At 30.3% G+C, this 14,169-nt stretch overlaps 1 protein-coding gene across 9 annotated transcripts in view; it reads left to right on the top strand.

Annotated features, from left to right (window-relative positions):
- LOC117175989 (mitogen-activated protein kinase-binding protein 1) overlaps positions 1–14,169 on the top strand; it is a 261,034-nt gene that overhangs the window by 236,225 nt on the left and 10,640 nt on the right. For 4 of the 9 annotated variants that reach the window (XM_033365896.1, XM_033365898.1, XM_033365900.1 and 1 more), the window contains 9 exons: positions 2,237–2,693; positions 3,008–3,076; positions 3,498–3,611; positions 6,251–6,420; positions 6,521–6,808; positions 6,901–7,051; positions 8,741–8,788; positions 9,173–9,269; positions 13,891–14,025. In XM_033365896.1, coding sequence (XP_033221787.1) covers positions 2,237–2,693; positions 3,008–3,076; positions 3,498–3,611; positions 6,251–6,420; positions 6,521–6,808; positions 6,901–7,051; positions 8,741–8,788; positions 9,173–9,269; positions 13,891–14,025 — 1,529 coding nt within the window. The remainder of the gene's footprint in view (positions 1–2,236; positions 2,694–3,007; positions 3,077–3,497; positions 3,612–6,250; positions 6,421–6,520; positions 6,809–6,900; positions 7,052–8,740; positions 8,789–9,172; positions 9,270–13,890; positions 14,026–14,169) is intronic. The other 5 variants (XM_033365902.1, XM_033365901.1, XM_033365903.1 and 2 more) reach the window with 5 other exon arrangements.

Genomic DNA, 14,169 nt, shown 5'->3' with positions numbered 1-14,169 from the left:
ATGAATTTTAATTTCCCGCAGACAAAATTTGATAGAAGAAACTATAATAAAGTATGTTTAACCAGAGTGACTGTATGTCAGAGAAATCCTGTACATGGCGAAAAAAGTGAAGGATTTCGAAAAAGATCTTGCAAAAATCATTTTAAATTAAAAATTTTGGATTCTCTGTTTTGTTTATAAAAATTTTAAGTTGAAAATGTCCTAAAATTAAGATTTTGGTACTTGAATATTAAAGATCAGGGAAAATGAAAAATTGGTCAGAAAAAAATTACGGAATTTAAAAAATGAAGTTTTGCTTTTACCTTGACATAATATTCTTGTTAGTTAATTTATTTGCTTTGTATTCCTATTTCTATTCTTTTTTTTTACATTCGCTGTCCCCTAATTATTATATTTTTAGTTAATAATTTTATCATTTAGTAAAAAATTCAGCAATTTTGTTAAAAAGACGTCCTTTTTGGTTAAAAATGAACTTTTTGTTGAAAAATCAATTTGTTTTTTTTTAATTCGCCTTTTTGTTTATAAATCCATAAATTTTTGTTGAATTTTCATCTTTTTTGATAAAAATGCAACTGCCTGATTGAAACTTAGTATTCTTTGGATGATCATTCAATTATTTTGTTGAAAATTCGTATTTTTTCGTTGAAAGCTGATATACTTAGTGGAAGGTGTAACCACCATGCTAAAAAATATTTTTTTTTGTAGATTTCTAATTTTAATAAAAAATTGTTGTTGTTGAAAAATAATTTTTATTTACTCAGAATTTAACTATTCCAATTGAAGACTCATCATTTCAATTAAAAATTAATCCTTCTGTTTGAAGCTTTCACTATTTCGTTGAAAATCCCTCTTTTTTGGTTAAAAATTCAATTATTTAGTTGATATTTTAATTATTGTGTTAAAAATTCGTTTCTTTCGATTTGGTTGAAATACTAAGTGTTGTCGGTTTAAAATTTTAAGTCGAAAATTCAAGTATTTAGTTCAAAATTTCACTATTTTGCCAAAAAATTAATTATTTGGTTGAAAATGTGACGATTTTTTGTCGAAGTCAAATATTTTATGTTTAAAGATTTGACTTTTTGGTTTTATTGTTGATTTTATTGTTTTATTCTTTTTTTAAATATTAAAATTCTGGGTTTTCAAAAATAATGCTTAGTAAAAATGAAAAAATCCATTCATGAAATGGACCGCAGACGCCCTCATTATATTAAAGAAAATTAAAAAGAGGTAAAATAGACTTCCAAAATCCGATTTCAAAGCTACCGCTGACAAATTTTCGCATGAAAAAAAGTACCAGCATTAGCATCTATTTTAGTGAGACGAAATCTCTGTTCATAACACATTCTTTGAGTCGACGCTTCAGTTTTCTGGAATTTTCCTTCATAATTTTCTATTTCTAAACTCTCTGCATTTTGGAATTTTATACAATGTTCTGAACGTGACTAGAATTGTATTGAAGGTTCGTGACTTTTCTAGAATATTCCGGAATGTTTGAGATTATTATACAACTCTCCGGGAATTCTATAATTTTCTTAATTATATATGAGAATCTTTGAATGTTTTATTGTGGGAGTGTTTACTAACTTATCTACAATATTTATAGATACATGCTAAAATTTATGGAATCTACTAGACTTTTCTAAATTATTCTGAAATTTCACAATATTCGAGAATTGTATAGAATATTCTAGATGAGATTTTATTGAATATTTTTTGTTTATAAAATTGTCCTAATATTCTGAAATGTTTTGGACTTTTGTAGATTACTTTGGAAAGTGTTTTATCGTTCCGTTATTCTAGAGTATTTTATAATGTTCTAGAATATTCTACAATTTTTAATTTGAATATTTTAGATTTATACAAAACGTTCTACAATGACATGAAATTTTATAAAACATTTGTTTGTAGCGACGACAGCGCCACTACTTTAGAACTATTGGGTAGCAATTTGAATTATTTAATAAAAAGATAATAAAAACAAAGTAATTTGCAATTTCATATGAATTATATTCACTGATTGTTTCCTATTGATATTTCTCATTATTTCGAGTTACGCATTAGTTCACTTATCATAGGGCGCTTTTGTTTTTTAAATTCTCTACATATTTTCGAAAATATTTTTTTATAGCATTTTAGGACCGTTTAAATTATTTCTGATTTCTATAAGATTCTGAAAAAGAAACGAAAGAAACAGACAAACTTCATTACATTTCTATTAATCGAACAATTCTTTTAGGAGACCCGTTCAAGTCAACGGTGGGGGAGTGAGTCTTCAACTCGACAACGAGAACTTCGGTTCTCCACCTCCAGAATTCCTGGATCCAAATGCGAATCCTTCACCCCTAGGAGTGGGAATTGATTATCGATTCAGCGTCGGCCAGTTACCCCTTTGGGCCAAGAAACAGATAAATACAGCGAGCAACGATGATAGCACGTCAGTGAGCTCTGGCGCTAGATCTCTAGGCGTGGATCTTCCAAAAGGTCGCTGGGCCCAGAGGGTTCAACAGGGTGATGGGATAACTGTCAAGTCAGTCTACGACAACGACGAGATAATTCCGTTCCCGCCTCCTCGAGTTGGAATAGATTCAGATGGAGGTGGAGGAGGTGGTGGCTCCAAAGATAGCTCCATCGACAGCGGCACCGAAACGAAATGCAGCAGTGATTATCGCCGGGAAACGATGATCATCAAGAGGGTTGGTGCTCCTTTTCACTCGGATGTTACCTTCAGAAGTCACTGACTTTAGTGAATTTGATTTTCATTGAAGGATCCTAATTCTTCTGTTATTGTGATTTACGCTGATGTAGAAAAGCATTGATTAACTGAATTAATTTATTTGTAATATAGAGTTAGTTTCAATGTCGCGTCTTGCTTTTATGGTAGCTTCCGTTGTGTAAACGCTTTTGCTTCATTAAAATTCAGATTTTTATCTGAAAATTCACATATTTTGTGATCTCATTTTATTCTTAAGAAGCTTTAATTTTCGCTAACATTTCATTCACATTTTAGGAAGAGGAAGAAACTGTCTTTCAGTCATGTACGGAAAGTTACAGGGAATTGGCAGAAGATGCAAAACAGGTACTAACATCATTATAACACAGTAACTACATCTTGAATTCATTTTCACGCATGCATGATTAGTGGGCACGAGAATTTAGAATAAGAATTTGGTTTCAAGTGCATTTCTTATAGTTTAATGCAAGTTTGCGAAAAGCACTTGCGTCTGGAATGGACAAAGTAGAAGAGCTTTGTGAGATATTTTGCACACTTTGTATTTCGTCTATCTGCATTGTGAAGAGTTTGTGGAAATATCAAGAATTAATTCTGGGTTTTATATATGAGTGGAGTATATTTTGTTGTACAGGCTTCGTTTTATTCTACAGGCTTTATTTTGTTGTAAAAGGATCGTTTTCTGTTTATGAAACGGTCTTGGAGCTTGTCTTTTAGAAAAATTTCTTCTCTTTTCATTTTCAACGAATGTTTTGACCCAATTATGTAGGTGATGGGTGTTAACGTGACGAGATCGAGAGGTAGCAATATCACGGAAATAACTCGGCAATCAAGGAGTCGACAACATACCGATGATAGCAGCCTTGGCAGCTTCAAGTTCGAGGTAATTCTCAACCTGCCATCCCTACGTTGAATCTTTTTTCGATATTCAAAACCTTTCACCGAGAAAATAATGGTTTAAATTATGCGTTATATTTTGCATTCAATTTCGTAGAGAATTTGGCATAATACGTTTTATTATACCTCTAGACTCTAGACTGTCTCTAGATTATGTTAGAATTTAGAAACTCTTATTTTTGCTTGCATTTGTGTACCATTTCTTTTCGTTGCAAGCTCTTGTACAAGCCTTCGGGAAATCTTTGAAGTCTTTTTAATATCATTGAAATCTTTTGAAATCTGTTAAATATTCGGAAGTTGTTTTGTGGATTCATTCTGAAAAATGTATATCTTCCGAAATTGTTGTGCAATCTCCCGAAATTTTTGTAAATCCTTTGTAATATTTTTGAAATATTTGGAATTTTTGAAATCTTTGGAATCATTAGCAGATGTTTTTAAATCCTCGGATAGAAATGTATTTTACCAACCCTGTGCATCGACCGTATAGGTGTATGTAGTAGAAAAGTTTGAAAGTACATTTTTTTAATCCATCATAAACATAAAAAAAAACAAATTAGGCAACAAAATTGCACAAGGAGATTTAAAAATAATGATGTTAACTAAAAAACTGTTTTTTTTAAAACAGTTACTCAAGAAAATCAAGTTGTGAAAAATACTTGCACAAGAAGAGTTACAATAAGAGAAATATGTTTTCAAAGAACACTGTAAAGCGGTTCATTAAAGACAGATATATAATAATTGAAAAAAGATGCTGGTAGGGGGAACGAGACATCTAATCCATTATTATTTGTCCGTCTTTTTTATACTACATGGATCCAACATGTTTCGAGGCCTTTTAGGTTTCCACTTCAGGGAAATTTTAATAGGAAACTAATGGGGAATATTTGCTTGTTATACTCGTATTATATAAAAAACAGAATTGAATTTAAAGTTCATTATTAAGGAATTACTACCACTATTTACATTTTCATCCTTAATATTTCTGAGAATTAATTGTAAATTTTTTAAATTTCATTTAAAATCTCAATAAAGAATCTGGAGAGTTCATTTGACAATTAATCTGTTTGAAAAATCTCATGAAATCAAAATCAGGATAGCTTAAATTGCATAAATAAATTGCATATATTTTTGTATTTTTTTCCTTTTCTGAAATCCAGTACGAGCTGCAAATTCCTCGTTATAAAAATTATTTTCAATCGCACTTAACACAATTTCAAATTTTTCTACTTCTGAATATATCCACTGATTAAAAAAAAAAAGAAACACGACTCTCTGTTTCAAGGACATAACGCAAACTGAGAACAGTGTCAAGGGCCTACACTCTACGTTAAAGAAAACAGAGATCACAGATTCGTAGAAAAATGATCGTAAAAGTGCATGTTAAAGAATTCGTAAAGGACTGTATTTGAAATATTTCTACAAATTTATAAAATAAATTTCTCAACAATTTAATATCTACTATTTGAGTAATTTCTTTTTTAAGAAGATTTTCTTATTTTTGTTTTAAATTAAACTTTAAATAAATTTATTTTATATCAATGTCTTCAGAAACATTAAAGATTATTATTAAAAATAATAAGGCACAATTTCTAAATAATTTGAATGTAATCTAGTTGCAGTTTTGTATCTTAGCATCCGGGACAGTGAACTAATCCGACAGTTGTCGCTCCGATCAGGACGGACGACTTTTGCATTTCAATGGATGAGAGAAAATCATAAAATAATAAAAAACTTGAAGCTATTTCCAAATTTTTCACCGAAATATTTTTTTTAGTAATAATAAGCGCAACAGTAATTAATGCGTCTAAAATCTTAAAAGAAACAATTAGCTGAATGGTGGTAAAATTAAATATTTGGATTAGCATTATGATCAAAAATTTTATGTTCTATTGTAATTTATATTGTTGTTTTTATTAAATGATTGTTGGTCTAAGAAATAAAAAAATCAAATCATTTACATTTTTCCAGGAATCTAAAGAAAATTTGTGTATATCCTTAAAAAGCTTCAAAATTTTATTTCATATATGTTGTAAAATCTAAATTTTATTTTTAATTTTTGAAATGTTTTCAAATTTTTTAATATTTCTGAAATTATTAAAAATATTTCAAGTGTTGTTTTTAATGATTCTAATTTTGTCTAAAACTTTGAATAAATTTTGGAAAATTAAAAAAAAATCACTTAAAATGTTCCAAATTATTTGTTGACAGTTTTGCCTATATTTTGAAATCTTTTTTAATATTCCGTTAAAATGAATTTTTCATTTTCAATGCACAATCTTCACTGCACTACACATTTTTTCACTTCTTCTTATGATTTTCTCTGGTAAAACACATTTATTTCATTATTTATAATCTTCGCTCATGCAAGAAAATTGTTATTAACAATTATAATTTTAATATTATTGTACTTTATTGTATTTCATTGTGAAAATACATATGGTATATGCATATTATTTTATAAATTTTGTGAAATCTCACGTTTTTGCGAATTCTTTAAAATATATGGGAAAGCTTGCAATTTTTTGTGAAATATTTTTAAATCTTTAAACTCTTTGTGAAATCTTAAAATTTGGCATACACTTAAAATTAGAGTCTAGTAAAATATAATTTAATTTTTGTATTCAGGATCACGAAAGCACGGAACACGATGGCGATGTGGAAGATTATTCGGAAGGAGAAAATGGAACGACTGGTTCTGAAAAATCTCACCATCGTCTTATGTATTATCCAACACCAGAGGATACGGTTTCAAATCAATTTACAGTCAACGCCATGGACGTCGAGGAACTTCGAAGGTTATTTTTATTTTTTGAGATACTTTTTACTACATAGGAAAATGAAAACAGGGAATTAAAATTAAAATTTTAATAAATAAAAAATTATGCGTATTTTCAGGTCGCAGAGGCGGTCGAAAAAACCGAAAAGCACCGAGAGTGGAAGAAACGAAATTATGGCTTCTGGAAGTCAAGATGATTCTGATTCAGAAGGTGGAGCATCAACTCCAAGTGCTGAAAGGAATCCTTTGTCAATGCTTTCCGAGGCTAGTTCTGAAGGTTTTGATCAGCTTTCGAATCAAACGCACCGAGAAAAATTCCTCAAGAATGCTTTTGAGTCGCTTAGTGGTGCTGAAGAACCTACGAATAGAACTAAAAGCACGAGTATTAGTTCCCAGTTTCATGGAAGGTAGTGTTCTCAATTCACCATAATTTGATTTGTAAAAATAACGAAGCAATCTCAATTGTTATTTGTAAATTTTGAAACTGTTATTTTTGCAGGGCGAGTGGTTGTGTAGAAATATCGAGTAACAAACTGCGGAACGCGGCTGTTTTGAATGCGGCAAAACAAATTAGAGGAGACGCAGATATGGCCAAAAAAAGGGAAGAGCTTCAGAGGAGGATAGAAGAGACCAGGAGAAAATTACAAAGTGTGAGTTTAGAAAGTATTTAATTTATAGTAATGGTCACGAATTTCTTAAAAGGGCATCTAATATTCAAAATTTCAATAATTTTAATTCAATTTCAATTTAGTTCAAATTATTCAAATGAATTTCCTTTACTGTATTGCGTGCAGATATATTTTTACATGGATATTTCATAATTTGCATTTGGTTTTCAGAAACATAAAAATTCTGCACAAAATGTATTTTTTAACTTAAAACGTTAGAATGAAGATGCATGACATTTTGAAATATTTCTAAATTTATAAGATTTATATTTTAAGTGATTTATATTTATGCGTGAAGAATTTTATTGGAAAGAAATGAGATTCATTTTATGATTATTTAAACTGAAAGGTATTGCAAATTTAAAATGTAAAAGTATGACCACTCTAAACTTTGTAGCTATTAAATTTGAAAAAAATGTCATTTTTAATTTCAAAAACGTTTATTTGAAAATAAAAAATAAATTCATAAATGTTACAAAGATTAAAATGTTAATCCTTTTAAGAATGTTATTCAAACTAGTTTTTTTTAAATAATTTTTTATTTAAATTCATTTGAAAGTGAATCATGCAAATTTGCAGTAATTTAAATTCAAAAGACTTTAAATTGAACACATAGAGTGCTGTTAAATTATAGTTTTTTAAATTTCAAGTCCATTTTAAAGTAAGCAGGTATGTAGACTGCAAGCCGTAGATTCTCTTTACAACAAAATAATATGTCAATTTTTCAAAAGGATCTAAATTCACAAAAACCCTACCTTCTTATTTTTTGCTATTTTTTATCAGGTGAATTTTTACTTTAATAAGCAAGGTATCTTGCGAATTTTATGGGACCCAAATCATTTCTGTGGCTACGAGAATTTTTTTTTCGAGAAATTACATTTGGTTACTTTTCTCGTTAACGGTGTAATATTATGCAATATATCCTAATTGGGTCAGGTATTTTTGCCAGATTTTTTTTATAAACGACCAACTTTTTTGATTAGCATTTTCTCGAATCTGTCCATGTTTGTAATAAAAGGGCGGAAATTCTACTTTTCGATAAAAATTCTCGTGGCCGCAAAAGTGATTATTTATTTCAAAAGTTATAGAGATTTAAAGAAAGGATTGGTGTATTTTTTTAACTATCTTCAAAATTCAAATACGCATAACTGTGCGAACCATTTTTTTTCTCAGATAGGAAAAATACGAATCGCTTAATGCCCCCTAAAAGAATATGTTTGGATATATTAAATTCGAACGATTTCAACGATTTCAATTAACAGTTCTTTAATTTCAAACGAATGTATTGAATTTTAGATTATTTTATTCACAGCATTTTTGTGTTTAAAACTTAAGAAATGCCACATATATAGTTTTATACCTATTTAAATTTAGAAGCGAATTATTTTCAACATATTTTAAATATTACGATTTTCTGATTACAATGCGCACGTACAATTTTTTAGTTTCTAATTTAGAACCCAACATTTATATGCTTTGCAATTTAAAATTGTTTAGTCAATTTTGAAACAAAATCTATTTTATTAATGAATGTATAAAAATGATAGTCGTTTACTTAAAACTGAACGATTCATATAAAAAATTCTTTATAAATTGCACCAGAATCGCGAACTTATTCAGCATAAAAAACTATGTAGTGAAATATTTATTGCTTACAATATTTTTTTTCAGAAAAAGGAGATTTTTCAGAAAAAGGAGAATTATCTTTCACAATACTTGGTAAACTTTTAACTTTTAAGAAGAGTATCAGCTCTTTTATATTATGATTATTAAATATCAATAAAAATTTCAAAATATTTTAACCAACATTATCAGATGCTTTACTTTTAGCCAACGTTTTTTCACACAGCGCTATACATATTAACTGTTTTTAATTCATTTATTAGACTAATAATATTCATTATTTTGCGATTAATAAATTTATTTAAACATTCATTAATAATGTCTTTAAACACTATGCAGCATTGATTAATAATTGACACCTTTGTTCTGGTTATTTAAAACTTATACGAAAACCTGGAAAAGTCAGGGAATTTTGAAGTTTACTTTTGCTTTAACATTGATAAGAAACAAAGATATAAAATCTTTTTCTTTTTTTCACAGGTGGGTCACAGGTCATCCCTGAAAGCCAGTCAAAGCATCTCGGATTTGAGTAGCCACTTCACCGAAAAGCACCACCGACCAAATAGAATCAGCACAGGTAAAAGATCTGGTCAGCATTTATCAAAACTAACTAATTCCAGCAAACCCGTACTAAACCCAAAGCCCAAGTACAAATCACTTCAACTTACTAACAAAATTCCTGGTGTGGGTAATCCCGTAACTAATCTCGAAATGCCGAAAGAAAATTTCTTTCCTAAAAGTCAGACTACATCTTGCTTGAGTGAAAAATTGAAAAACGCTCCAAAACGTCCGATAACGTTGACTCTAAAGAAAACTGAAAAGTATAAGCTGTCTCTGAACAAGACAAATCTTTCCCTCCCTGAGTCTCCAGTTTGCGAAGAGCTTAAAGTCCTGAAAGAACACTGCAAAAAGAACATGAGTAGGTTTGCAAGATTCGCTCAAAAAAGGAGATCCTGCAGTTACTTCATTGGCCTTGATGACAACCAAGAAGAAATGGAAACAATAGCTAAATCTTTCGAAAGTCTCCCGGCGATGAATGAATACAATCTCGAAAGTCTGGACCAAAATTCTGATGATGGTGATGACGGGAACGGAAACTTTAGTGATGATTCCCTGGAAGGCGATTTTAAGAATCCACCGAGAAGATGCATTAGCGATTACCAAATCAATTTGGAAAGTCAGTCGGAGAACTACACTCACTATCAGAATTTTTACAAGAGGGTTTTGACTCAATCTCAGGAGAGCATTTTATCTGACGCATCAGTAGAATCTTTCTCCAAAGGCAGTGCCGAGATTTTGGACTGTAACAATTATGATAACGACAGACACTCAAGTGCTAGTTTCTTCCTCTCGCGGCGAAAGATGAAGTCTGGAAGAAGTCAAGAGAGTATTTTGACCGATGAATCAGATTACCAAATGTTTCCTCTCCAGAAGAACGCGGATCATCGAAGCACTGATAGTGTTTTGACAGATGATTCTGACTCGATGGTTAAATCCGCACCTTTAGAAATTCTTTTTGATACCCATTATAAACGAAAACGACAAAATTCCGAGACTTACACTGGCAACGCTAACGAAACTGTTGATACTCAGTATTTAACAGAAACTTCTAATTCTGGTAGAGCAGTTTTCAGATCAAAGTCTCTTCAAGACACTAGTTTGAATTTAATCAACAAATTGAATCAGGAAAGCAGTCCACAGAAATCGTGTGCGTATTATGAACTGGATGTCAATACAGAAAATGTGAACAGCGATAATATCAGGGGCTCCGATGTTTCTAGAAGCAATAGTCTAAAGGTGACGAAGGGTCCACAGTCAATGTTGATTTTGAATGACTATGTGGCTCACAAGCCACCGAAGCCAAAGAGAAATTCTTCTAGAACTCAGAGTATGAGGAACAGAGCGAGGCCTACTTGGAATCAATATGGCCAGATTGAAACTCAACGTTTTAAAAGAGCTGATTTAGTAGAAAACAATAGTATGAGGAGATTTGAGAATTTTTTACAGTCTCGAAATATGCAGTCTGATGAGAGCAAAAATTTCAGCCGTCAAATTCGGAATGATCAGAATCATAAAACGCAGAATCAGAATTTGCAGTTGGAAGAAGAGAAGAAAAATGTTGAGTACTGTATTGAGAGGCAAATTCCAACGAAAGACACTGAAGCCTATGATTCTTTGGAACCAGGAGGTGCACCTGATTCATCAACCGAGTCAAGTGAATCTTTTACGAATCCTAAATTTGAAAGCATTAATGCAAGTGTGGACACGAGTGTTGATATTAGAATAACTCGAGCTATTGAGGGAACCGTGAAGCTTCTTTCGAAAGAGTTCGAGAATCTCGTTCGAAGAGAGCAGCAGAATTTGATGAGAGGTAGTAGTGCGTTGAAGCAAGAGGCAAACGAGAATTTCGCAAAGTTAGAGGCTGAGCGCGACATCAGATCTTCAAAGTTAAACAAGGAACTTCGAATTCATTCCGGAGGAGAAGATAGTGATTTTGCAGATCTCTCGACGATTGATAGATCTTTATTAGAAAGTGGATCTTCCACGCCTTTGTCAAGTTGTACGAATTCTCCGAAGAGAATGTGGCCTCCAGCTTCGAGATGTCATAGCTACATGAAGTGGTCGAAAACCCTGCCGACTATCAGTCAATCGATTCTACCTTCGAAGCATCCATTCCCAGGTACCGGAATTTCTGAAGAAGCAGCTTCTGTTTGCATCTGCCTCCTTTATTTCAATTTCGTTGTATTTACGGATTGAGATGTTTTTCATTTTGAGGATCAACGAGATCTTTTATTTTCGTAGGCAGAGATTAGTATGGACGGTAGACTGTATCATTATTATGATTATCACTTTATTAGGATGAAAATAAGAGAGAGAGAGAGAGAGAGAGAGAGAGAGAGATCAGACTTGAACTATTATGTACAATGTATTTGAAGACTTTTAATTTTTGATACTATTTACCGATTTTTATTTACGGTATTGGATTTTTGTATTCTATTTATTAGAGAACCATTTTTAAGGCAAGCGATAAAAACTTAATTTAAATTTTATTTTATTTCATGTAGACAGCATTTATTCTTTAGTTGACGTAATTATATCATTGATGTGATATATCATAATATATTTTGTACAATAGTTTTTTTATGAGTGTTTCATTTGGCACGCCCCGCATGTTAATTCCTTTGAATAAAACCTTTTAATTAAGTGTTCCTTGTTCCTGCGCAGCTTCTTTCCTACTTCACTAACATTCTCTTATTTCTTCCTGCTTTCTCCACTAAGTCTTAATAATATTTTTTGTTTATGAAATGATTCTGTTATAGCCGCACTTTTATTGCATAATTAGCATAATATAATTATGTCTTGCTAGATACGTCAATATTTCAAGTCTAATAAAAAACTTCTTTAGGTTTACATACTTTCTAAAACCCCTCCTTTTTAATTTATTAAACATTTTTGTTTTTAAGTCTTAATTTTCAAACAATAAATATTATTTTAGTATATTTGAAAATTAATACCTACTAAAATTAGACAGTTTTAAACGTAAACGTTTTAAATTGAATTAAACAGTTGCATATCACATTTTTTAAATTTAACTTTCTAAAAATTGACTAAATAACCATTTAAAATCATTAATTTTAAGATTAAAAAAGAAATGGGTAAATTTTCTACAGTAGAAGACACATCGTATGAGAACTTGAATTGTTCTATTTCGAATGCTCCCAAATAGCATTATTTAGTTCTAAAGTTTTTTTTAGAATAATTCAATTTGGAAGGTTTAAAAAAATTTCTCTTCCATTTTCAATGGTAAAAATTTCAGTGAATTCATTTTTTCATCAGATATTTTATGAACTATAGTTTGAAGTCGAGAACTTTTTATTTTAAATGTTCGAGAAAAAAAATTCAATTTGAAACTAAACAGTTTACAGTGCCTGCTTCTAACAAGTTTTAGCTTTTGAGGTTTTAAATTAAAAAATGTTCAGTTTTCAAAACTTAAATTAGTAAATGTTAATTTTTTTTTAGTCAATTGAACCAGAATGTTACCAATTTTTAATTGAACAGATATGCACAATATTAGATGATTCTGAAGTACTTCAAATAAAAAATATTCAATTTTTAAAGCTTTGATTTTCTGAATATTTAATTTGATACATTTAAAATTTTCAGTGTTGGAACTATAGTTTTATAATTTTGACTTTCACTTTTAACGGAAAGAAACTTGTATTCAGTCAAAATGATTTGGGATTTGTCTAATTTTGAGACTTAAAATTCTAATTTATTTAATTATAAATCCTCTTGTTTTTATATAGTTCTGAATATTCGTTCACAGTGTCTAATGTTGAAGTCCCGTTAGAATTGATCTTATTGAATTAAAAGGCTTAAAAATTATAATCGTGCGTTTCATAAGAGAGCAAAAATATGATATAAATATCAATGCAAGCATGCTTTTTTGGTATCTGTTAAAATATTCTTTATGAAATAATAAACTAACCGGATACAATTTAAAGATCCCTATTTGATATCGAAAGTTTTTTGAAAAATTAAAAAATTTAGTTGCTCTAAATTTTTCTTTTCTTTTTAGTTGACTCCTCCATACAATATGAAATCAAATTCGAGTGATCCCGTATGAAGAAGCAGGTTTTAGTTGTACTATGTATGGGATCAAATCTATGTTTTGAAAACTTGATTTTTTTAAAAATAAAATAAAGAAGCATACTGCCTATGCAGCACCTAATAAAAAATTAACAAATTATACTCAATCGTGGATATTGCATATAATTCCATAAAATTGCATTGCATGCTGCAGAATGGCCTACTTTTGTTTATTTTATCACCAAAACTTAAAAAATCAAGCTTAGACGGACTAATCCGAACTTGACTCCATATTGTATAAAGCTGTCGAAATATTTTAATTTCAAATTATTCAACCTTTAAAGCGCGCATTTGAATTAATTAATAAAACAAATGTTGTCCTCGTGAACTTTAATTTTTAATTTTAATGAAAAAAAAAATCAGGAAAATTACCAGGACGATTAAGAAAATAATGCCCTTTATAAATCTTGAATTTTTAGAAACTTGAAGAAGTTTTTTCTTTAAAACTATCAAACACCGAGCAAATCATTGTCTTTTGCAAGCATAATTTTACTTTTAAAAATTGCTCAAACTGTAGCTTAGTGCACGTGTGTGTGTGTTGTCAACAGTTGGCACTAGTGGGGGGCGATTGTCATCCAAAGTTATTGACAGCGAAGAGGAGGAAGCTGGTATGAGACGTGCCTGTTCGTTAAGTGATCTGTCTGTGAGCCCACCCAACAGGTTACTGCATGGCCCAATTCAAGGTACCCCATTCCTATTTTTCTCCAATTTCTCCATATTTAAGTGCATCATTTTATTTTATTTAATATTTTGAATTTTTTACTTCACTGCAACTGCTGAAGCTTGAATTCGTTGTTTCGTCGCCCTAATCTTTATAAATCTAGAAT

Source organism: Belonocnema kinseyi, chromosome 7, assembly GCF_010883055.1.
Source record: "Belonocnema kinseyi isolate 2016_QV_RU_SX_M_011 chromosome 7, B_treatae_v1, whole genome shotgun sequence".
Classification (NCBI taxonomy): Eukaryota; Metazoa; Arthropoda; class Insecta; order Hymenoptera; family Cynipidae; genus Belonocnema; species Belonocnema kinseyi.
The sequence above is the reverse complement of the archived record's forward strand: the minus strand, read 5'-3'. Positions and strand labels throughout refer to the sequence as shown.